This window comes from Aspergillus karnatakaensis (genome assembly GCF_047715665.1).
Source record: "Aspergillus karnatakaensis strain CBS 102800 unplaced genomic scaffold BJY04scaffold_14, whole genome shotgun sequence".
NCBI classification, from domain to species: domain Eukaryota; kingdom Fungi; phylum Ascomycota; class Eurotiomycetes; order Eurotiales; family Aspergillaceae; genus Aspergillus; species Aspergillus karnatakaensis.
The window spans coordinates 380,808-403,863 of record NW_027395726.1 but is presented as its reverse complement, the minus strand read 5'-3'; the positions used below and the strand labels follow the sequence as shown (position 1 = coordinate 403,863).

The 23,056-nt window shown below is 51.4% G+C and overlaps 11 protein-coding genes across 11 annotated transcripts; 3 read left to right on the top strand and 8 right to left on the bottom strand.

Moving 5' to 3' along the window:
* Positions 1-119: 119 nt before the first annotated feature.
* BJY04DRAFT_216342 (uncharacterized protein) lies at positions 120-1,346 on the top strand (the record flags this gene model as incomplete). Its single annotated transcript, XM_073715729.1, has 2 exons — positions 120-555; positions 1,303-1,346. 2 exons carry the CDS (start codon positions 120-122, stop codon positions 1,344-1,346), a joined length of 480 nt encoding a protein of 159 aa, XP_073573332.1.
* A 1,453-nt stretch (positions 1,347-2,799) lies between these two features.
* Positions 2,800-4,552, top strand: BJY04DRAFT_226534 (putative extracelular serine carboxypeptidase). Its single transcript, XM_073718432.1, has one exon. It carries the CDS (start codon positions 2,825-2,827, stop codon positions 4,424-4,426), a length of 1,602 nt encoding a protein of 533 aa, XP_073573331.1. The 5' UTR covers positions 2,800-2,824; the 3' UTR covers positions 4,427-4,552.
* A 301-nt stretch (positions 4,553-4,853) lies between these two features.
* On the bottom strand, positions 4,854-6,355 carry BJY04DRAFT_216340 (uncharacterized protein; the record flags this gene model as incomplete). Its single annotated transcript, XM_073715728.1, has 2 exons — positions 4,854-5,715; positions 5,772-6,355. The coding sequence occupies 2 exons, from the start codon at positions 6,353-6,355 to the stop codon at positions 4,854-4,856; spliced, it is 1,446 nt and encodes a 481-aa protein (XP_073573330.1).
* Positions 6,356-7,323: 968 nt separating this feature from the next.
* BJY04DRAFT_216339 (uncharacterized protein) lies at positions 7,324-7,788 on the bottom strand (the record flags this gene model as incomplete). Its single annotated transcript, XM_073715727.1, has 1 exon — positions 7,324-7,788. One exon carries the CDS (start codon positions 7,786-7,788, stop codon positions 7,324-7,326), a length of 465 nt encoding a protein of 154 aa, XP_073573329.1.
* Positions 7,789-8,650: 862 nt separating this feature from the next.
* Positions 8,651-9,082, bottom strand: BJY04DRAFT_216338 (uncharacterized protein; the record flags this gene model as incomplete). The annotated part of the gene is made up of 1 exon (XM_073715726.1): positions 8,651-9,082. One exon carries the CDS (start codon positions 9,080-9,082, stop codon positions 8,651-8,653), a length of 432 nt encoding a protein of 143 aa, XP_073573328.1.
* Positions 9,083-10,071: 989 nt separating this feature from the next.
* On the bottom strand, positions 10,072-10,626 carry BJY04DRAFT_216337 (uncharacterized protein; the record flags this gene model as incomplete). Its single annotated transcript, XM_073715725.1, has 1 exon — positions 10,072-10,626. One exon carries the CDS (start codon positions 10,624-10,626, stop codon positions 10,072-10,074), a length of 555 nt encoding a protein of 184 aa, XP_073573327.1.
* Positions 10,627-11,449: 823 nt separating this feature from the next.
* BJY04DRAFT_216336 (uncharacterized protein) lies at positions 11,450-12,334 on the bottom strand (the record flags this gene model as incomplete). The annotated part of the gene is made up of 1 exon (XM_073715724.1): positions 11,450-12,334. The coding sequence occupies one exon, from the start codon at positions 12,332-12,334 to the stop codon at positions 11,450-11,452; it is 885 nt and encodes a 294-aa protein (XP_073573326.1).
* A 1,085-nt stretch (positions 12,335-13,419) lies between these two features.
* On the bottom strand, positions 13,420-14,496 carry BJY04DRAFT_216335 (uncharacterized protein; the record flags this gene model as incomplete). Its single annotated transcript, XM_073715723.1, has 1 exon — positions 13,420-14,496. The coding sequence occupies one exon, from the start codon at positions 14,494-14,496 to the stop codon at positions 13,420-13,422; it is 1,077 nt and encodes a 358-aa protein (XP_073573325.1).
* A 1,037-nt stretch (positions 14,497-15,533) lies between these two features.
* On the bottom strand, positions 15,534-16,341 carry BJY04DRAFT_216334 (uncharacterized protein; the record flags this gene model as incomplete). The annotated part of the gene is made up of 3 exons (XM_073715722.1): positions 15,534-15,664; positions 15,732-16,029; positions 16,171-16,341. The coding sequence occupies 3 exons, from the start codon at positions 16,339-16,341 to the stop codon at positions 15,534-15,536; spliced, it is 600 nt and encodes a 199-aa protein (XP_073573324.1).
* Positions 16,342-17,073: 732 nt separating this feature from the next.
* On the top strand, positions 17,074-17,979 carry BJY04DRAFT_216333 (short-chain dehydrogenase; the record flags this gene model as incomplete). The annotated part of the gene is made up of 1 exon (XM_073715721.1): positions 17,074-17,979. One exon carries the CDS (start codon positions 17,074-17,076, stop codon positions 17,977-17,979), a length of 906 nt encoding a protein of 301 aa, XP_073573323.1.
* Positions 17,980-19,829: 1,850 nt separating this feature from the next.
* On the bottom strand, positions 19,830-21,469 carry BJY04DRAFT_226530 (major facilitator superfamily domain-containing protein; the record flags this gene model as incomplete). Its single annotated transcript, XM_073718431.1, has 2 exons — positions 20,920-21,469; positions 19,830-20,865 (listed from the first exon to the last, which is right to left on the bottom strand). Exons 1-2 carry the CDS (start codon positions 21,408-21,410, stop codon positions 19,830-19,832), a joined length of 1,527 nt encoding a protein of 508 aa, XP_073573322.1. The 5' UTR covers positions 21,411-21,469.
* Positions 21,470-23,056: the final 1,587 nt, after the last annotated feature.

Below are 23,056 nucleotides of genomic sequence, written 5' to 3'. Positions count from 1 at the left end.
TATAAATACTGTGATTTTGTCCTGCTCAAGTTTTACTTTTGATCCAGTATCTAAACCCCCCAACCAACTTGCCAACCAAGAACTATAAACATCTCAACCTCACTAAACAAGTCCCCATAATGAAGCTCTTCCTCACCCCCCTTGTCGCTGCCCTTAGCCTTTGCACCGGCATCCTTGCTGCCCCCTCCAAGCCCACATCTGGGTTAGTCGCGGGAGTTGAATGGACGATCAAAGACCTGAAGCGCCCTTGTGACGGATCCGACAGCAAATGCGACTGGTCCTTCAAAGTCAACGAGGGCGCCGGGGACATTGAATGCAAACACACCGTCAATCGCAGCGGAAACACCCCGGCCTCCCAGATACCAAAGTCCGGCGAATCCCAATGCAAGTCGTACACCGTGACTTCCGGCTGGAACAAGGGCGGATGGACGACCCTATCTGTTAAGAGGAAGGACAAGGACAAATGTCTGATTATCTGGCCTTCTTATACTGATAATGAGCTTAGGGGCGGGAAGGTCGCGGCCACAAAGAAATTTCAGCCTAAGAGAGATAATTGTTAGTTAGTCAGACTGGATAAGAGGAAAGCTTGACACAATGGCCCCACCATGTATTAACAGTCAGGAACTGCTTAAGCAGTTTGCTATTTTTATCCTGTCCCTCGCCCATTGTGTGAATGTCATATATTTATGTACCTACGTCGGGCTACCGCATTCCTAGTGCCCGAGATCTTAAAAGCATTCTCTGATTTAGAAAGCTGATATTACTTACTGACGAGGTGAACAAAGCAAAATATAGCTCCAGTGCTACATATCCTAGTGTAATCGCTGGTCAAGTAACTGGAGCAAGGCCTGCTCCATCCTCCTCCAGATGTCGCTTTCTACGGCAAGTCAGCAGCATAGACTGTGATGGACCAATACCGCTTGCTCTGACCAGTAAGCCACAGGCCTAAAAAGGTATAGTTAAAGACTAGGAGGTCTTCTAGCAAGTATATTATAGAGAAACATGGTCCGCGACGAAGATTACACACGCGATGGCAAGTATGGAGATTGCTGCGGGACACCGGATGATGTCTGTCCTTACCCTCCCCTCATCATACTCCCTACCCTTCAACCCCCCATACAAAGCATCAAACATCCTTACTAACAATGGAACTCGTATTTAATGGCTATAGATTATTCTTAATCGTCCCCGCCATGCAATCCCTACCGACATTCCTGCACCAGAAACGAAAAGGCCAGCCCTACAGTTGCCCCGCTGACCCTCTTTACGGGACTCGTACAGCTTACCTTTAACACGACACAGACGACGTTCGAGAGAACCACGTCAATTCCGAGCCTGTTGGCTGATTTTAACCTGTTCATGGGGAATACGATGGAGAAAAGGGGGTACTGGGCTGGGCGGTTTTCCGTTGAAGAGAGGATTTTAGATGGGTTTGAGAAGATGCCAAACGCGGTGGAAGGGAAAGGCAAGGAGGAAGAGAGGGTGTTGATTGATGATGTTGGTGGCGGGGAGGGGCATGATTTGCTTGCGTGCGCGGAAAGGTTTCCAGAGAGGGAACGGTTGTTGTTACTCGTAATTTGGAGGATGGGGAATTACAGGCGAAGGGGATTGAGTTGGTTGGGTATAATTTCTTCACGGATCAGCCGGTTAAAGGTATAGTATTCCTCCAGCTCCGCCACATCTTTGTTTACTGTATTAGCCTGGAGAGTGCTTACTCCATTCCTAGGTGCCTGAGTCTACTTCTACCACCACATTCTTCACGGCTGGTTGGACACATACTGCCTCTCGATCCAGAGAACGTCGCAGCCGCTATGACGCCAGGGTAATCGAAACTGCTTATCCCTGAGATGATTATTCCCGAAACTGGGGCATCGCAGTTCCTTGCGTAGCTGGATATGATGATGGTGGTGTTCAATAGTGGCATGGAGAGGACTGCAGAGCAGTGGAGGGCTGTATTTGGAAAGGCAGGGTGGAGGTTGTGCGGGTTTGGGAGGCGGCTGAAGAGGGTGGTGATGGGGTTGTTGAGGCTATTAGGGTGAGGTGACTTACATGTACAGGGATCTATTGAAGAGGTTCCTTGTTTTTGTTTGTTTGGTTTTTTTTTTTCCTCTATTATAGATCTTTGACTGCACGGTTGGTCTGCACCTATTGTTTATCGGAATGCGCTTGGTGCCCGGGTGTACTGGGCCATCTTACCGAGCTGACTGTTAAATCCATGGGTTTTACCTCTGGATGCAGAAGCTGAGAGCAGCATTCAACACTCTATAAGTGTAAGCTTAGTATTCTGCGACGAAAAGAGGCTATAGTTGCGGTTCCGCTGTCGGATCCTCAGTTATAGATTGCTCTCTAGGTCATGTTTTGATGCGCCCGAAATAACATAATCTAGCCTAAGAAATGAACTGCTGAGCCCTAATCATAGATGAATCGTCTAAGCATAGCCACCACTGCTGAACCTAAGTGAACAATCATAGTGCTGAAAGCCCCTTGCATGAAGGCTATAATGAGGCTATACTAGGTACCTTGGGAGGAAACACAATGATATCCTGTACGAGCATCTCCTGGTCGACTCTCCTGCCGCAACCAGCAAAACATAAGAATAAAAAAAAAAAAGGCAGGACTCGGTTGTCATTGATTAAAACGACAAGAGTACACCGGCAAAGCTTATCCTCGGATGTTGATCTTGAAGCGGTGCAACACTGCAATCAAGAATGCAGATCTCTAACCAAATTGAGGCTAAAGCGATGCTAAGCCATAAAGCTGACTGGATCTGCTCCTCTCCTCTTCCTAACCTCCGTCACTCAAACAAACCCCAAAGAAAGTAGCTATGCGGATCACGTCGCTGGTTCTCCCGTTCCTCACATGCCTCCCATCGGCATTTTCCTACCAGGAATACAACTTCTCCCTCCCAATCGACCACTTCCACAATGAGACCCGCTACGAGCCTCACTCAGACGCCTCCTTCAACCTGCGCTACTGGTTCGACCCAACCCACTACCACCCCGGAGGACCAGTCTTTCTAATCGCCGCCGGCGAAACCAGCGGTGAAGACCGCTTCCCCTTCCTGTCACAAGGCATCGTCACCAAACTCGCAAAAGAGTATCACGGTCTCGGCGTGATCCTCGAACACCGCTACTACGGGACCAGCTACCCTGTGGAAGAGATCACTCCGGAGAGTCTTCGGTTCCTCACGACCGAGCAAGCGCTCGCTGATTACGCCTACTTCGCGTCAAATGTCGTCTTTCCCGGACTCGAAGACCACGACCTCACAGCCGCTGCCACGCCATGGATTGCCTATGGAGGCTCCTACGCCGGCGCAATGGTCGCCTTCCTCCGAAAGGTCTACCCTGATGTCTTCTGGGGCGCTGTCTCTTCATCCGGTGTAACAGCCGCGATAATAGACTACTGGAGATACTACGAGCCGATCCGGAATTACGGACCTGCAGACTGCATCGACAGTATCCAGACAACAACAGATATCGTCGATCGGATCCTCATCGATAATGCAGAGAACAAGACCCTGCGAGCTCAATTGCAGTCCGCATTCGGCATCTCCCCGCCAATCAACGATGTCGACTTTGTCTCGCTCATTTCGAGTAAAATGGACTCCTTCCAAGCGAGAAACTGGGACCCAGCCGTAGGCTCGTACGAATTCAGGCACTACTGCGACAACATCACCTCCCCGGAGATACTATACCGAGCAACAAACACCACCTCTCTTCTCCCAGATCTCATCGAGATAGCCGGGTACGACGCAAGTAACAAAACCCTCCTCACCTCCCTCCGGAATACAATCGGGTACATCAACGCGACAACCCCCGACTCCAATTCCAATCCCGAATCTGAAGCCACCTCCAAAAAATCGAAGTCCAACCTCCCCAGAACATCCTCAACATCCTGGTCCCACCAAGTCTGCACAGAATGGGGCTATTTCATGCCAGGCTCCACAGTCCCTGCCACAATCCGCCCCTTACTCTCACGCCTAATAACACTAAACAGCACATCCTCCTTCTGTACCACCGACTACAACATAACCAGCCCCCCAGAAATAGACCGGATAAACAAACACGGCGGGTTAAACTTCTCGTTCCCCCGCGTGGCGATTATCGGCGGGGCGGCGGATCCCTGGCGCGATGCAAGCCCGCATGCGCAGGGTCTTGAACCCAGAGAGTCGAATGATAGCGAGCCGTTTATTCTCATTGAGGTTAAGGAGAAGGATGTTTGGGATGGGATTAGAGGGGCGGTGCATCATTGGGATCAGAATGGGGTTGATGAGGGGGGAGAGGAAGAGGGGGGTGTGGAGGTGCCGAGGGTGATTCGGGAGGTGCAGGGGGAAATTGTGAGGTTTGTGGGGGGTTGGCTTAGGGAATGGGAGGGGGAGGAGGGGAGTAAAGAGGGTAAATGGGAGAGTGTGAGGGAGTCGTTGTGAGTTGGGATCATGTCGTTTATCGAGGGTGGATGGTATATGCATTGATGGAGGACCTCAATGGCAGGTCGGGTCTACGTATGCTGACGCTTGCGGTCAGCACAGTGTACTACGATAGCGCTACATGTAATAGACGACGAACTAAGAAACGGTGTCTACAAGGGAAGATCTATGCAAGACTTTCGCAAAACCATATTATACCATTCCAAACAACTGAGTAGAATCCACGAAGAGACAGACAAGCCAGCAAGGCAGCAAATCAGCCACACCCAAAGCCAAGATCTAAAAGAGTAAAAACCAAACTATATGCAAGGCCCAGGAAGTCCAGCCCCCCGGCGTAACAAAAAAACAGACAAGCCTGCCTCTACTAAAGACAAGGCAACAATCCATCACGGAAATAATCTATCCAACAACAACAAAAACAACCCCCCTAAAGCCCCGGCAGAGCACCAACAAAACAAACCTCCACACTCTCCCAAACACCCACCACCCTCCCAACGCCCCTAACCAGCGGCCCCGCCGAACTCGCAAGCGAACACCCCGGCTCAGCCGCAACAAACCAGCCAAGCGCCCACTCGCCAACCAGCGGCTTCCGGCCCAGAAAGGGCTCAAACGCCGCACGGCCCCAGAACCGCGCCTGCTCGGCCATTTCCTCCGTGACGCAGGCATTCTCGATATCGACTGGGCGCACATACGGCGCGTTCTGCGTCTGCGTCTGCGTCTGCGCGCGCGGGGTCTCGGGCTCCACGAAGACGACACGCGCGAGACACTTGGTTCCGAGGATCGGGCCGTGGGCTTTGGTGAAGATCATGCCGTCGGCGGAGACGAAGAGGGCGCCGAGTGGGGTGGCGTTGGTTTGGAATCGGGGTTGAGGCTGCGACTGGGGCTGGGACTGGGAGAAGGAGATAGAGATGGGGGTGGAGGTTGGGTTGGATGCGGAGAGTGAAGGTGAGGCGTAGGGCTGTTCCGGCGCCGGGTGAGCGGTAGGCTGGCCGATCGTGGAAGGAACTGGGTGGGCTCTAGCAGCGGGGGCATCTTCGCGACGGTCATGCGCGAGTGATTGCGGGGGGATGTCAGAGGGCGACTGGGCTTCAGGTGTGCGCAAACCGGATAATGGGCTTCCGAGGAGGAGTTGCGCTGGAGGTGCAGGTGCAGGTGCAGGTGAGCGTGGTGTGGTGTCGGGAGTAACGAATTGCTCTCGTCTGTGGTCTGCAGGAGGGGTATAGAACCAGTTTGATTGTCCAAAGCCGCCTGCAGACGAGCCGAAGGCACCAGAAGAGCTGGAAGCAGCTCTTACCGGTTGAGCGGAAGGTGGAGATGAGGATCGAGGCTGCACGGGACTAGATACTGTTGAACCAAAACCGCCTGCAGAAGAGCCGAAGAGCCCAGTTGTAGCCGCGGGTCGAGTTGCAGATGGAGGTGGGGATAGAGATTGAGGCCGCGGAGGACGAGATGCCGTTTGCCCAAACCCGCCCAAGAACCGAAGAGTCCAGATGTAGGCATAGGTCGAGTTGAAGATTGTGAAACAAAGCCGAAGATCCCAGAAGAACCACCAAAGGCAGCCCTTACAGGTTCGTCGGAAGGTAGTGATGGAGTCTCAGGCTGCGCAGGACTAGATACCGTCGATCCAAACAGGCCAGGTCCGCCTCTAGGACCGAAGAGCGAGACTGGCGCCGGAGGTCGAGTTGACGGTGGAGATGGAGATTGAGGGTACGCTCCGAACAAGCTTGCAGAGGAACCGAAGCCCGCTGCCGAGGGTCGTCCCGACTGGGATGCGCGGGAGGGAGCTCCAGGTGTGGAAAAGAGTCCAGCTGGAGGAGGAGACGGGGTGCGCGGGGGAGGATGAGGATAATGGGTCTTGGGAGTTTTGTCAGGGTTGAGGTAGAGGGCTTCCTCGCGCTCGATAGCGGCCATATCATATTTGAGACCCATGTTGAAACTGAGTTTAATCTTGGTAAAGAATCGTGTTGAAAAGTCTTGAGTGAGAGATTGGTAGTTGAAGTTGGATGTGCTGGATGTTGGATGTGCTGGATGTTGGATGTGCTGGATGTTGGATGTGCTGGATGTTGGATGTGCTGGATGTTGGATGTGCTGGATGTTGGATGTGCTGGATGTTGGATGTGCTGGATGTGCTGGATGTTGGAGTGCTGGATGGTGGAATTGCGAAAGACAGCAATGGGTCTGCTCAAGAGAGCCTTTATATATCCCTACCAACTAATCTAGACACGAGACGAGGGCTTTTTCATACTCCTGCTCGTTTGAAGATCTCTTTACGGCGGTATGAGAATGTCTAGAACTCTTTATAGGCAACGTTTGGAAGCACTCGACGCGTGCATTGTCTTGTGTTGACTTCGTCTGGAATCAAGATTTCTTTGTCTGCGGTCTTTCTTACCCTACCACGGAAGAAACACTCAGGGAGACTAGGAAACTTACTGCTTTGCGAGGCCGCTTTGTTCTATTGATGAAACTACGGATGGTGCGATACCCCTCAGACCTTTGTTATCACATTGAACGGGACTTAGGGCTCTGTTGGTGCTTCAGCTTGTCGCACATCTTGGCCTGGTTCTGATTTGCTCATATGTCTGTGTGAATGATAACCTTACGTTGAACCATACTCATTAACTACGTGTTGTCCATCGCCAACATGCCGAGCCCAAGCCTGATTCAATAGCTGCCATGAAGCCGGAGGGTGGGGATTCCTGAACAATTGTTCCAGAATCCCCACCTACAGGATAATAATTGGTTCGATATGCCTACTGCCAGGATATGGGTCCCCAGTCAGAAGCCTGGCGGTGGGGATTCCTTATTCCATCGCCAACATGACATTCTATTCAGCACCACGATCATGACATACTACCCAAGAACCAGAAAGCCAAAACAACAAACCCATACCAACCAGCCTAAACAACAACCGCAACACCAACCATCCTCCAAACCCCCACAACCCTGCCAACACCCTTACAAACAACCCCCGTATCCGGATGCCCCCACCACCCCATCGCACGATCCCCAAACCCGGGCACCGTCTGACCCCCATCCACACCCTCATAATGATCCTCCGCAATCAGGAGATCATCTTCCGTAATGGGCGTAAACTGCCCCTCCGTCCCAGGATCCGGAATCACAAGGACAAGGGCCTCGAATGTGTAGAATGCATCGACGGTGCCGCCTACGTCGTACGCGATTCGGCCACGGTATGCGTGGGCGATCCCGACGCCTTTTGTGCCGATTCTTGGTAGGATTTGGGGATTGGAGGAGGGGTAGATGGGGCCGAAGTCGGTTGTGTGGAAGGTGTTTGGGGGGAGGCTGTCTGATTGCTGGGCTTCTTCGCGCTTGATGGCGGCGATGTCGTACTTGAGACCCATTTTGATGGTTGAGGGATCGTGAGCTGGTGTAGTGGGTTATTTTGTTGGCCGTGTAGAGTGCTAGCTGGGTTTCTGTTGGCTTGGAAGCTTGAGATGGGATTATTCTGGTGGATTGAAGGGGATATTTATGATGCCGCATACTCACAGGAGGATGGCTATCTGGTGTGTATGAAACGATTGTGTGGATTCTCATTATTGGCTGTTGTATAATGTCTTTGTGTCTTTATGCGCGGTCTCTACGTCAAACCCGGCCTGGTAAGAATCCTTTATCGCGCCTCGAGGTGCAACATTCCCAACCCATAGAACATTGGAACGATTTAACCTCGTGATGTAGTCTTCATCAGACTCGGACTGCACAGTAATTTCTTGTATCACTCTTTATATACTGAAACAAACCATTTGTACATGCTTGAAAATGATTCAGGATATCGCCTACCTGGTAGATGGCCCTTTTCATGGAGTCCATCTTCAAGTTGGCCCTAGAGGTCTGCATGGTACTGTCGTAGGCAATTTCGTAAAAGCCTAAGGCCAGCGCTGGTCGGCGGGGTCAAAGTAGTTAGGGCCATAGGATTGTACTTAATTGTATCCAGGAATAGCAACCCTCTTGTGCGTAAGCAAGGCCATTTGGTATGACGGATTCTATGCAGAAGGCTGATATATCCAGCCGTGTGGGACACATTGTCTATATTCACTCCCAAACCAAGAGCATAGAGACATGCATCGTTACGACCGGGTAGCAAAATAGCCCTAATAACATGTCCAAGCCCAATCAACGACAGTACACACTATTCGGAACAATACAGCAACTCATGTATTGTCCTTTAACGCTGTTAGACTAAATCAAAAACAAACCGTCAATACTCTACGCAACAAGCGCAACAACCACATCCTTCCAGCTCCCCGTAACCGTCCCAATCCCACTAACCAAAACGCCATCATTCCTACGCCACCAGCCCAACGTCATAGACCCGACAGACTGCATGTCGCCCTCAAGCTCCGCAACAGCCTGGACATCATTCCATGTGACAGGCTCAAATCCAGCTTCCTTGCCAGGGAGTGGGTCAACAAGTACAAGATAGTTGAACCTTACAACGCCCGTTCTACTACCTGATCGGTTAATGATCATACCGTCTGACTCGGCGAGGCCGAGGACTTCGGAGTCCCTTGGGGGGTATGTGGATGGCTTGCTGCCTTCGTATAGGGGGCCGAGGGAGCATATATGGGCGCGGGTACCAGGGGAGGATTGGGCTTGTTCTTCACGTTCGATGGCCGCGATGTCGTATTTGAGGCCCATTTTGGCGGTTTAGCTTTGGGAATGGTAGATATGGTGTTGGTGATTGCTGGGGGTTAGTGATTGGTGATCTGGTGTGATGAGGCGTGGGTTGCGGGATTACAAGTAGGATCTGGAGAAGAGAAAGGTGGATTTATATTGTATGTTATGGCTACGGACTGTACAAGATGGAGACGCTGTCTGGCTTTGTTTGCGTGACTTCTTTGAAGAGTGGTTGGGGATTGTTTAGTTGTCTTTGTACTGACTGAGGGTGATGTGAGAGAGTGCTCTATGTTGCCTTTGACTGTTATATAATGCCTTTATTCGACCTTTATTTACAACCATCACAATGCGAGATTGAGTCTGATTGGGATGCTGTGGAGAGTACTTCATCACGGCTTCGATGGTTAAAGATTGTCTTGGTCTATGTTAACCATGGGTGCTCACAATGTCAACAGAGTCAATGTGACTTTGGCTTGATGCTGCCTTTCAGATACCGCTAAAGATTGCTTAACCATTCCATTATGCCTCATTGGCATCCTCATTTACAAAAATGACTAGAATAGCTGGGCATCTGGCAGTGGCTGAGTCACTGCTTTATAGTCAGCAAGGTCTTTTATCTTTGAGCGGCATACACCATTACGGGCATCTATGGGAAGGATCGCATTCCACTGTGTGTTGAAGTGGGGTAATTCACTGGGATTCGTGTAGCGGACCTTTTTGGGACTGTGCAGAACATAGAAGGAATAGGGCGGAAAAAGCAGTGTTGAAGCTCGTGCGAGTTATGGGTTTTTCTCGTAATGATTCTTGTGCAGGGCTTGCTATACTGTCAAGGACCAACACAGTCGATTCTGCTAGACAAGTAAGTAACCATTCTCTATTCGCAACCACTAATCCAGCCAGCAATGAAGTAACGAAAGACAACCAGCACCTGTGTACCAAGTATACACGACAAACGCAACCCTTGCTGTTAAAAGCAAGCTGCAAACCACAAGCAAGTCTAACGCAACCCCTCAGCACCCATTCCTCACTTTAGTCTTCAACTTCGGCTTCCCTTCCTTGATCACCAAAGGCTCAAGATACTCCTCATCCTCTTCAGACCCATCATCCCTCTCAAACTCCCTCTTCTTCTTTCCCTTCTCCTGCCCCTTCCTCCCCCCCTTCGCACCACCTTCGCACCCCACCACCCCCAAACCCTCCTTTGCCATCTTCCTCTCCCGAATCTCCCTCGCCAACGAGGTACACTTCTCCTCGCCACTAGCATCATACCCCTCATCCGGATTCTGATACTGAACATGTCCCGTGCGAGGCAACTCATGCTTGATCTTCGGCTTCGGCTTCGGCTTCGGCTTCATCTTCAGCTTCTGCGTCCGGGGCACCTCCAGCTCAGCAATAGCATTTCTGCGCGCCTGGGCAGTGCTCAGACTAGATATGTTGTATTTTCCCGCTTGAGCGTGGCCAAGTTGGTGCTCGCCTGAATGGGGAGCCTCGTCATTAGAGACAAAGGGGTCCTGGCCATGGACGTCGAAGACGTTGGTGGCTCTGTGGATTGGTGGAGAGGCGGGCATTTTGAGTTATTTTGCTGGTTTACGCGATTGGGTTGGATGGGAGTGAGCAACGGAAAAGGGCTGGTGTGTTCGTCTAGACGTCTAAAGGATGTATTGAGATATTTATAGTTAGCTCCGTGTTGTCTTAACAGTGGTTTTTGGTTTCTCGGAACAATGGCCTTTCAGGATGTGGCTGGGATAGTCTCGGAGCTGAGACGTAGCTGAAGGTGTAGGATGGCGGATGCCTGAATATGATCTCGATAGAGACATGTTCTTTGTATCTTCCTTTGACTGTATTTGTTTACGGGATCTAGGACGTTCCGGATATGTCGCTGGACCTGTATACTGGGTTACCGGGTTTTTGTCAGGAGGATTCTTTGAAAGTGATTGTCAGAGATTGCGGACTGTTGGGAACGTCTTGACTGCGAGTTAGGTTTTCTCGCTGCGACAGTGCATAGTAGGCTTACTGCCATCATACAGCTTTCTGTACGTCATGAGGAATATTTTCAAGGTTCTTGTTGGTAGTGGGTAGCTCCGCCTCTCTATCAAAGTTAGGGCTAGATAGAAGGCCTCGTAACGAATCACAATTACAAGCTACTGAGAGACACGCTTCGACTAAAGGAAAACTAAACCAGTCCGATGACGAAAAAGACAGATTTGGTGGACGAACTGCTTTTATATTGTTTTATCGATCATCTCATCATGCAATAAAAAACAGACATGTTTCTGCGCCTTGCACCTCATCGGCGTATAGGCAGGAGACAACAGCAAAAGGCAACAGGAAAAGCAAAAGATCTAATCTAACCAAACTCCAAGAAACACAAAGATGTCAGAAACAGCCGAGTTAACGGCGAGAACCACCATACTGAGATCCAGTGTAGCGAGATCCAGCTTGAGAAGCGGGATATTGAGAGCCGCCAGCTTGAGAAGCCGGGTACTGGGAGCCACCAGCTTGAGAGGGAGCGTACTGCGAACCGCCAACTTGCGAAGGAGCGTACTGAGAGCCACCAGCCCGAGAAGCAGGCACGACGCGGGAAATGCTATCCGACGGGCGAAGCGGGGCAGAAGAGCGCACACTAGCAGTGTCACTCATCTCGGTGACGCGCGGGCCGCGCATCATATCAGCGCGAGGCTCCGGGGCCCCAAAGTCATAGGGCTCGTAGCTGGCTCGGAAGGTGTCATCCTCGTTGTCGCCCTCGTCAATAGCCCGGGTCCGCACGGTGCTGCTGGTGCTGCTGGTGCGGGTGGTTCCGCTGGTGCGGGCTGTTTGGCGGCTGGCAGTGCTCTGGGCGTAGCCGCCGGCCTGCGAGGGGGCACGAGCGGCGGAAACCTCAGAACGGCGGGCGCGGGCCTCGGCGGGGCTGATTTGGGCCGCGCGGTAGGCCTCGGTGAGGGCGTCCATTGTCGCCTCAGTGGGGGCACGGCGGGAGGCAGTGTGCTGGGAGCGGCTGCCGACTGTCGAAGCGCGGAGGTTCGCCTCGGTGAGGGCTGCTTGCTCGCCGGCCCACTGGGCAGTGCGGTTACCGCCGCTGGGAGCGGCCTGGCCTTCGGGGATGGCTTCGAGGCGGCGGTTGCCGGTGGTGCTGTTGCTCACGCGGCGCACAGTAGTGCCACGGCTGTTGCTGATGACGTGGACGGTTCCATTGCGCTGGCCATCGGCGGCTGGGCCGTTGTTGACCTGGATGATGGTGGCCTTGTTGATGTAAATGTTGGGTTGCTGAGAAGGCATTTTGAAAGATGGTGGTTGGATTGGAAGTTTGAGTGTTTCTGGTTTCTTGTGTTTTTGGAGTTTGGAGTCTTCGGTGTGGAAGACTGTTGATTTGATAAGTTGATGAGTTGATGACGAGCAGAATTGGAGGAGATAGCTGGGGATATTTATACCAGCTTCGCCTGGCCTTCGTGGCTACTAGAACCATACTTTTCTTTGATAGCATTGACTTCGCAGACTTGTCGTAGCATACAGATTACACCCCTTGAGGATAAAGACATGAAGCGCTAGCCTGTTTTATGTACAGAAAGCTTCAGACACTTCTGTCAATGACCTTTTACGAACGACAGTGTCTCCCTACAAGGGAACAATGCACTTCTGTAACCGACTGAAAGCGTCCAGATTTGGGGCTTTGTTATTCTGCAGCGGACCCTTTCTTCCATGAAACTGCGCAGCCGCTCCTAGATTAAGTACAACGACTAGCAGAAAGACTCTAAATGACCTTTTGTATAGGGCGTCGAGTACAGACTAATCCGCACGTCAGTATGTTTGAGCAGTCCGGTCACGATGCTGCCCATTCAACTTCGCTTTCTGGGCAGAAACCTTCTCTAGCGTTTCCGATACTTTTTTGAAGCAAAGCGTATCCCAACAAACGCAGACTCATTGTTGATGGAAACGAAGACGATCTGTAATACCAGGACCAGACCTTAGCCGGTTTGGCAGTCACCTAGATCTTGGGACGTGTCAGAGAACAAGAGACTTCCTCCTGGCCATGGGCATTATTGACTTAGTTTTACCGTAGGCGTAGAAGAGGCAGAATGGGGATACGACCAAAGATTCTCCTGAAATGAATCGTTATAATAGATCGGACTATCTCTCTACCCTGCTCCAGTGATTAGGATCAGCAAGCCTACCATACTAGCGGAGGTATCTCAGGTATATTTCCAACTCCCAGAACATTCAAACATGATATTGAACTGAATAAAACTTTGATGGTAAGGTTTGATTAAATCAACAAACTCCGATCTATCCATAGAGTAAAGAACGTACAAGAACGACAGACTGACGATAAACGAACAAAAGCTGAGCGGGATCAAAACACCCATCTAGAACATCCTCACAAAAGCGACCTGAGCGTTCTGAGCCACCTTTGTAACCTTGCCAAATCCGACCTTCACCTTCTCGGGCTCCTCACCCCCCTCCAACACACCATAAGACATCTCATCGACATGCGGGGTGTGACGACGAGGCTCCAAGTCCAGCCCCTTCCGCTTCTTCGGCAGCTCGTTCAGCTTCTCATGCAAGTACGTCCTAGTACAGCACTTGAACTGTCGCTCCGTGAAGATCGGAGGGCAGGTCTTGACAGAGACAAACTGAGGAAACGTCACCATCTCCTCCACCGGCCCAACAACCCTCTGCAGGAAGCCATCCTCGCCCTCTGCGAATCCAAAGGCAAACTCACCCTTCACCGGGGTAGGCACAGCAGCACCCTCTTCCAAAGAGCGCTGAGTCTCCAAGAATTTCTGAGCGGAATGTACCCGCCTCGGCCTAGGAGATCGAACCTTTGCAGGCAAAGGCGAAGGAACATACCCCTCTCCAACAACAGGGCAGAACTCGTCATCATCCTCCTCATCCTCCTCCTCCTCCCTATCAACAAGGGTTACAGAATCCTCCTGACTCCCAGCAAGACTTGAAGCATCCTCATCATAGAACGCCGGAGAGAAAATATCCTCCTCTTCCGCAACAACACTCGGCACATCCCGCTCACTAACACTAACAGCAGGACAAAAAACCTCATCCCCCTGCAGCTCCGCCACCGTCCGCGGCGGAAAGCTCACCTGCGACTCCGCAGCTCGCTGCAGAAACAGGCCCGCCCTCGCCTGTCCCAGCTCCAGCCCCAACCGCGCACACTTCTCTTCTAGCGACTCCTCCAGCACCTGGCTAACGCGCTGCTCGTGTAGCGCATACTGCTCGGCCTGGAGGCGCTCCGCCTCCTGTTCTCGCCAGGCTTGCTCTGCGATCTCGAGCGCGCGCGCGGCGTTCGCGGCGGAGATTGCGGCGATTGCGGCATTCTCCATTGCGTGTTTTGCGGCGAGGGATGCGTCCGTGGCGATGGTGCTGGCGTTTGTGGCGGCCATGGCGGCGATGCGGACTGCTTCGAGGAGTTGGAGGTTGGGGGTCATTTTGTCGGGATTGGATTGAACGCGTTGGTTTATTTGTTGGAAGCGATCGGCTGCGGTCGATTCAAGGGCTGGTGAGTGGAGGTGAGGGTGAAGGTGATGATGAAGATGGGTGTGTGAGTACTTCAGATGGCCGATTGACGATGTATTTATGCTGTCGCGGCTATCTTTGTACCGTGCTGTTCCTGGATTTGGGTTCCATTATCAAACAGCATGGCTTTGAGGAGTGAGACAAGAGTGCCTTTGTTTTATTTGTTGTGTATTCGATGTGCTTTGTTTAGAGTATGGCTGAAACGGGGTTTGTCTTTGTCGCATTCATGTCTCGATCTGGAGAAACATGTTGTTCCATGGTACTGCGCACTATGCTATACTGCTCTTTATACTATGCACAGCCTCCATTCTTCGCTGTGTAGACTGGACATGTTTTTGTTGTCAATAGGTCTATAGTCAATGAAGCAAGGGCAGACTGGGACGGAAGCCCATGCCCCTAATATCGTCCTAATCTTACAGGAAATAACCAGAGGATAGATGCGAACCACGAGGACAACTGTATTGATATTTCCGCTTGCTCCATAGAGACACCGTACTTCCATGCTTGTGAGTGATACAATCCTCTTATGCCGCCTCGCCCCTTGCCTGCCCATGTAGATTTGATAAAAGACACTGTAAATGGATTCCTGTTAGGACCTTTGGCGTGTCCATGCGCGACTGACTGTATTCAACAAAGCCGATGGAAGCTGTGTGCTTTTTACTGTTGCCAAATCCATCACGGCAGAAGCGAGTAAGCAAGGATGTCGATTGCCCTTGATAGTCTGAACCCATCCAAGAGACACCAGCGGCGTTAGGCAGTTGGCTAACGCAGCACGTCTCGTCACAGAGCTGTCACCATATATAGCACATGGAGAAGTCCAAGCGTCTTCATCTCGCGTGCGGATCGCATTGAGACTTGGGATCCGAGTCGCCAGGAGCGGCTTTCGCCGAAAGACTACCGAAGGTCTGAAGTCCTGCTGGGTTATTTCCCGGTCTTATAATTGGATTGGCTAGTGCCGTTTAAATTTGATAGTATCCTCTGCATCGGCACCAAGCTGAGGGGTGTTTCTCTGTGCCTGTGTTGCACCCGCATCCGTGCGTTTGAGATAGAAGCCGACAACTACAAGGTTATATACTCGCTCTATCCACGCAGAGGTACTGGTCAGCTTCAATTCAGAATCCATAAATACCACCCAAGGATGTCTTACTCAAGAGACCCAGTCCATAATCCTTCCAAGTGACCTCTATAGCTGAATGCTCCACATCAGAGCTGCCCTCTATCTGACCAGGCCCAGAGAGTAGATTCTGAAGTATGCTGTCAACGTGCGCGATATCCTGTATGGCAGTTTGGTATTTCTCATCAAGCTCACGATACGCCTTTGCAAGGCGCAAATCTGCAAACTGTGCCTTTCCATGCCGCTCCTCCAGGGCCTCATATGCTCTCTTTAACGCATCGTGTTCTGTCCGCAGCGCGTCCATTTCTTTCTGTGCTTTCCTAGCCTGCGCCTGTAAACAGAGTATTTGTAACTAGAGTTCCATTTGTTTCGATTTCAGCGTCTCGATTTCGCTCCGAGCGGCGCTGAGCTGATCCTCTGTGGTCTTCAGTTTCCTTGTATTTTCGCCGAGGATCCTCCAAAGTGGCTTTACGGGTGATGGGACTACGTCTGGCGCCAGTTGCTCTCGTGTTTTTATTATTGTTGCCATTGCGTGGGTGACGATGTCTGCGGGGGATGTCTCGGGGGGTAGACCGAGGGACGCGGCGAGGCGATCGAGATGGTCGTGTGATATGTCCTTTCTTGATTCATCTAGAGTGGACATGGTGTGGGTGTTGACGCGATGCAGAGGATACTCTTGAGATAAATGGATAGAAATGATCCTTTGAGACATGAGCGCTTTGAAAAGGGTGATTGTTCGCAAACAGACGAGTGCGGGGTTCCAGGGTGTATTATATTTCGAGCCTGACAGTTGCGCCTGCGATGATATCCAATCAGTGGCAGCCCCATCGGGGCCTCTGTTGGTTCGACCCGTATCATCAGGTTCTAGCAGTGAGGCATACGATGCTAGAACTCCATTAAAGTTTCTTTTTGATTTTCTGTAGCAAGGGCTCTGGAGATCCTAGCCATAGCCTGCCTGCGGTAGCCACCAGTGATATTCCATCGAACGGAATGCCGGGACCTATATTACGGGAACATTGCCCTTATTCGAGCACTTTTGGTGAACGGGATCCTACAGAAAGTCTTTCGCCAAAGGGGCACCCGAAAATGGCAATGATCACATACGTCCATGGGTCTTTAGTGTGAAGTACAAGGATGGAAATGTAGCTGATATCAGCCACGAAAATCTTTCTTTGTCTGCACGGGCAGGGGCTGGGCATGTGTATCCAACGCAATATGTTCCCCCTTTCCACCTCGGACATAACAGTATAGCGATCTTATAACCTTCGTGGCTTATGGCAGCCATATCCATATCCCTTTGTCTTGGTGGCTCGCATACAACCTAGTATATAACAAACCCACCATCCTCTCCACCTATATTACCGCCACCACTACAATGTCCGCCTCCATCCTCATCACCGGCGGCACAGCAGGCCTAGGCTTCCACGCCGGCGTCGCCCTAGCAAAGCAATACCCCAACCACACGATAACCATCGCCTCGCGCACCAACACCCACAACGCCGCAGACAGGATAAACAGCCTAACCGGCCAAACAAACACGCAATACCTCCCGCTCAACCTCTCCAGCCTCTCCGCCATCGGGCTCTTCGTCATATCCTGGTCTGAAACCAACCAACCCCCGATCACCCCTCTCCTCCTAAACGCCGGCCTGCAGTTCCCCGGAGAAGCCAGATTCACCGAAGACGGATACGAGCAAACCTTCGCAGTAAACCACCTCGGCCACGCGCTGCTTTTCTCCTTGCTTATCCCTCATCTCGCCCCGAGCGCGCGGATCGTGATAACATCAAGCGGGACGCACGATCCTGCACAGAAGACAGGCATGCCGGAGGCAAAGTATACCTCAGCTGACGAACTCGCTCATCCTGTGGGACTGGCATTGAGTAATGAGGGGCGCCAGCGGTACACGACTAGCAAGCTGGTGAACATTCTCTGGATGTACGCGCTCGAACGCCGGTTCGCGGCTTTGCGCAGCAACCCTGATATTGGGCAGGTGCGGAACTGGACGGTCGCCGCGTTTGACCCGGGTTTGGTCCCCGGGACTGGCCTTGCGCGGGACGCGGGGGGGATGATGAAGTTTGTGTGGGTGCGTGTTCTCCCGACGGTGATTCCGTTGCTGAGAGTGTTTGTGTCGCCGAATATCCATTCTGCGGTGGAGGCTGGGGGGAATTTGGCCTGGGTTGCTGGGGGCGCAAAGAGTGGGGTTTATTATGAGGGGAGGAGGGAGATTCGGTCTAGTGAGGAGAGTTATGACGAGGAGAAGCAGGATGATTTGTGGGGGTAGGGTGTGGAGGCTCTTGCTGAGCGGCCTGAGGAGGGTGCGTTGTTTGAGATGAAGAATGTGGTTTGAGGCCCAGGGTGTAAGTTTAGCTACCTGGTCCGTGTGCGAGGGGGCGTTGATACTGCTCTGTAGGAAGTGTACAGCGGGTGGAAGACATTATTCGGTTAAATGACTATCTGTGGATGTTGGAGGCGTACCGGTATGCTTCTTAGACTCGCGCGTATGATATCCTCTTGTCCACCTGGTTATCCATGCCATATATCTGATACCTCGGTCCGGCCAGCCAGAGTTGGTAGGGTTATGAAGTTCTATTAGCTAGCAAGCACATAGGGACTAGGTGTAGATAATATACATTATGCAAAGAGCAGTAATTAGTACGATGCATACAGACAGAGCATGCCGCAATAGGTAGATCAGACCTGGGTCAGGTCCACTAAATCTAAATCCCTATAAGCCTTTCTCTTCGTGCCTTTTTGTTCGTGTAGACAGGTCAATCCTGTTTGACTTGCATATATACTCTTAGCTAGTTCATCCCTAACCTGACCCTTCCTCACCCACAGCTTTTGAATGTTTTGAGCTCCTTGAGCGGTTACTGTACTAAGCATTCCAAGTCCGAAATATAGACCTGCGCCACCACAGACCTGACCAGCATTCTTGCCGTCGAGTGCACTGTCCATCTGCCATACTCTTCAAACTCCTTCGGCACGTCAAGGTTCAACTAAGGTATCCAATATAAAAACAGCGATGCTAACTTCAGTTTCTCGCAATCTATCCACGTCAAACCTCTCCAAGAACAAGCTCGGCTCGTCTAGATCCGGTTGATATAGGCCATCGTCAAGGGGCGGTGACCAGCGACGATCTATTATATTAGCGTTGTTCTGCTGTCAGACGCTTCATGAACTCACTTACTATAGCATCCGGGTTCATGGCGGATATTCCCAGCGCATAGAACCTCTATGAACGCATCTTGAGGCCGACTGACGTAGAATGGAGTAGTTTCAGAGCTTCCACCACCACCTGTAGCTGGGTTTCTGAAATACTCGCCGACCAGTCCATAGGTTGCGTTCGAACTGTTGACCGAGGGGCATTCCCTGTATTTTTCAACAGGACGATTGGGTCAGCTGCCACCTTTCAAAGTGAGTGCACAACTTTTCGGGGTATCTCCTCCCTCATCCTCCACAGGCCCAGTACGAGAGGAATGGGTGCGGTTAACGAGCCTCATCAGATTACCCACCGCAGGATCCATAGCAGTCATGAAAGCCTTGCGACACTCGACGGCTTCGATGAGTTGATTACCCCTCCAGACGGATGGTCCTGGCACCTCAATGTCCATGTCTGCAGTGGTTGCTTCAGATGTACTCTATATTCCCAGCCAGCCGCTAATGACTAGTCCATCGAATGCCCATTCTTTACGCAGGATCCGCTGCAGTAATGATGGACCTTCAGTAACGTGGAGGCCGTTGATCCCCTGGTACGCGGACATGACAACCCAAGGCCGTGCCTGCATCGCAATCTGAATGGCGTTAGGTGCACCTCTCGCAGCATCTGTTCTGTCACATGGAGATCGTCTTCCTATGACCTGTGAAGATAAACAGCTAAACAGCACTGCCTGCTGGATCATACTGGCTGAAGCAGAAGGAGGGTACATATCTGCTCGCGAACAGCAGCTAAGGAAGCTATAAACCGAATCTGTCCATTTCTGTATGGTACATGAATTTCTGTCCTACACTTCTACAAACCTCTATGCGAGATGATGATCAATAGTAAGAAAAGATGAGTCATGCTCGTCCTATCCACGACTTCACGGGGCCAGCCGAGTTAACTGCATGAGAGACAAGGAGGCACCTTATTACTCAAGTCATTGAACGGGGTTGTCTGCCACGGGCAAGCCTCTCATTCCGCTCCCGCCTCCATTCTTCCCCCCATTTCCATTCAACCCATATAAGAGGCGTGCAGAAAACCACAATGCCAGTGACAATAAAGAAAGCCCTCATTGCCCTGACAGCACTAATCAGTGGCTGAATAACACTAACGCCGGCAGCGCCCAACAGGCAGCGACATAGGTTATTTAGTGCCGTTGCGCTAGCAGGCTGATCAGGAAAGCAGTCGATCAATACTGTAGAGTTGATATTGAAGATTGCAGTAGCCGCGAACGCGATCACAAATTGAAGGACTAGCGGGGCTGCCAGATTAGGGCTGAATTGCGCGTGGAGGTCGTTAAACTCAAAGCTGGGTCCATACAGGGCGAGGGCGATCACAAGGACAGCGCTGAACGGCGGCACAAGGCGCAGGCGCGCTTTTACATAGGGGAAGGTGGAGGGATTATCGGAGTTTGGCTCTTCACCCCCATGCTGGAGCTTGTATTTGGCGGCAGTGCGGTGAAAGCTCTGGTTGAGTAGCCAGCCTGTGCTGAGAGAACCACAGATGCAGCCGAGGCCGTTCGGGAGGAAGCACAGGCCGATTTGCCATTGAGTAAGCAAGGGAAAGCCGTGAAGTAGCATTGTTGTTGTTGAGGATATGACCATGCTTAATGCGGTGTAGGTGACGCTGCCCCAGGCGAGGATGGCAGCGATGTCTTTTTCTAAGATGTAGATAAGAGGCCTGAAAGCTGTTCTCGTGGAGATCCGCGACTGAGATTCTGATGCCCATGTGCGAGACGGCGGTGACCAGGCTGATGGTGGCTTTAACAAGTACAGAAAGGGCTTTTTGAAGCCAGAGAGAGGAATGCTGCCATTGCCGGCCAGACTGCGTTGGGTCTCGGGGAGAAAGATCAGCAGGGAGGTAAGCATAATTACGCTCAGGGCAAACAGAAACCAGAAGATGCTGCGAAACCCCCATGTGCTGTTTAAAAGTCCACCAATAACAGGGCCAACTGCTTGACCTGTCATCCTAGGCTGAGTTAGCCATGCCTGATTTGGTACCTAATGGTGCTTAGGTACTAACCGCACGCCAGCGTTCGTTCCCATAAACCCGCCACGTTCTTGCGGGAGAGCAATGTCCGCAATAACCCCGGCGCTGATGCTAATCGTGGCTGCGGATCCTGCCGCCTGCAGGGCACGAAGAACAATCAACATTGGGTAGCTGCATGTGAAGGCGAGAGCCAGGTTCGCCGCCGTGTAGATGGTGAGACAGGTGATAAATGCGAGACGGCGCCCACGAGAATCTGAAAGCGCGCCGAAAACCGACGGAACAATGCCCTGAACAATCATGTAAACTGTGATGGTAAGAGAAACAAGCTCTGCGTTGACGCCCAGGTCACGGGATATGGTATCGAGGGCCGGGAAATATATATTCGATGACAAGGGCGAAAATAAGGCTGCGAGGGAGACAAAGATGACAAGATTCCATTTCTGTGTCGGCGACAAAATGTGATACGGCTGTGAATTGGGAGGAACTGAAGACTCGTTGGAAGAATGGGCAGGGACTATCGGCATTCTAATGGATTTAGGCAAAAAAGAAAGAAAAGAGAGAGACCCTGGCTTGTTGTAGTGTATTATTCAATGCAACTTGTACAAGCCATGGCATATATAGACCATACAAGAAGGCCAGATGCTGGGTGAGGTACAAAGCACGAATATTTCCCAGAATAGATCTCACTTACGCGGACTGGTTACGTATGTGATGCAGTGTCAACGCAATGAAGGGTGAGATATCATTCAAGGCCCAGACGAGGATCGGCGGTAGACAGCGATCATTAATATAAGCTCCATACGCGAAGCAGAAAGCAGGTCCAAGGATAAGCTGAAGGAAAGCTTATTACGCGCAGGGCTATTATCTATTGGCCACTCTATCTCCACAGGTTTCCCCTTGATGAATGAATTTATCTGCCTATTATTGCGGCTGTGCCTCCCCAGACGTGCCAAATCACTAGTCTATTGCTTAATTTGAACATTGTCATGATACGCTATCCGGAATAGAAAATAAAGAGAGATCAGCTGCCTGTCCGTAGCAGTGCCTTCGTCCGCAGGAGGCTGCGGAAACTGATATTGGCAAGATGGGAGACAGCAAATAACTGCCGCACAAATACCAGCCCGCGAGAGGGAGGATATAATAAACTTTCTTCTCTTGTGCAGGGTCGGGCCGGAATTTATCGTTGTATATTTCCTTTCCGTCAAGACGTAATCGCTGACACACTGCACGGTAACTCGAGCGCACAAGGCTCAAAGGAGAGAGGACATGCCTGTAATCTCACCAAGTGTTTCAAGAGGCTCTAGTCCAAGGCTGAGAGAGGATGATCCAAACTGATTCACAAGAGCCATTGCAGCATAGACCAACAGATCAGTGACTGCTTTCTGTGAACCTGGGGTTGCAATACATTGATCCAGATGGTAACCTTGTGTAGCCCCCACCCACCGAAGAGCGGCGAACTCTTTGGCTGCACCGTTGGAAGCGCGGATATAGATATACGCCATCAGCCTTGAAAAAAGTGAAAGGATCGTTTACGAAAGCGGGCGGCTAGCAGTTTGACGAGCTCAGATGCTGTAGTCTCACTGGGCACGGATGATAAGGGCGAAACGGAGGCGGCGAACTGCGACACCGAGGTCGACCTGTTGCACAGTCGGCAGGCCGATGAAGTGTCAGATTTTGACGCGGAGCTCTTGGGGTTTCTATCCCTCATCGTGCGCTCCAGGTGATCTAGGCTAGTTTGCGGTGTCAGATGTTGATCTGCCAAAGGGGTGAAGCCATTTGAATTATACTCCGGCAACTCACGGTGACTGGCACGGTATCAAAAAGACATGATTTTAAGATTACACCAAGGCCGCCCTGCTGCACACCAGTAGGCGTAGTGTCCATTGCATAGGTTGACCTTGGATATCACATTTTCAATTATTTCAGGCCCGCTGCCGTAAATCGTTAAAGGATCTGAAGGAAATGAAATTGCTTTTGTTCAAGGATGGGGCTGGGGTGCCTCTAGGCATCCGCCAAATTCAACCAGTATGAGGCTTTTTGATGCTTAAAATCGCCACGCGTCCCCTGCAGGCTCCCGATGTTCTGTACGACATGGGACCTGGCATGGGAGGGAGACTTTTGCAAGAATGCTTCAATATTAGAGAGAGACTGCTTACTAGGGATGTCCCCT

Excerpts from the sequence above, each read along its gene's own strand:
- BJY04DRAFT_226534 (XM_073718432.1), top strand. The coding sequence starts at position 2,825 with ATGCGGATCACGTCGCTGGTTCTCCCGTTCCTCACATGCCTCCCATCG.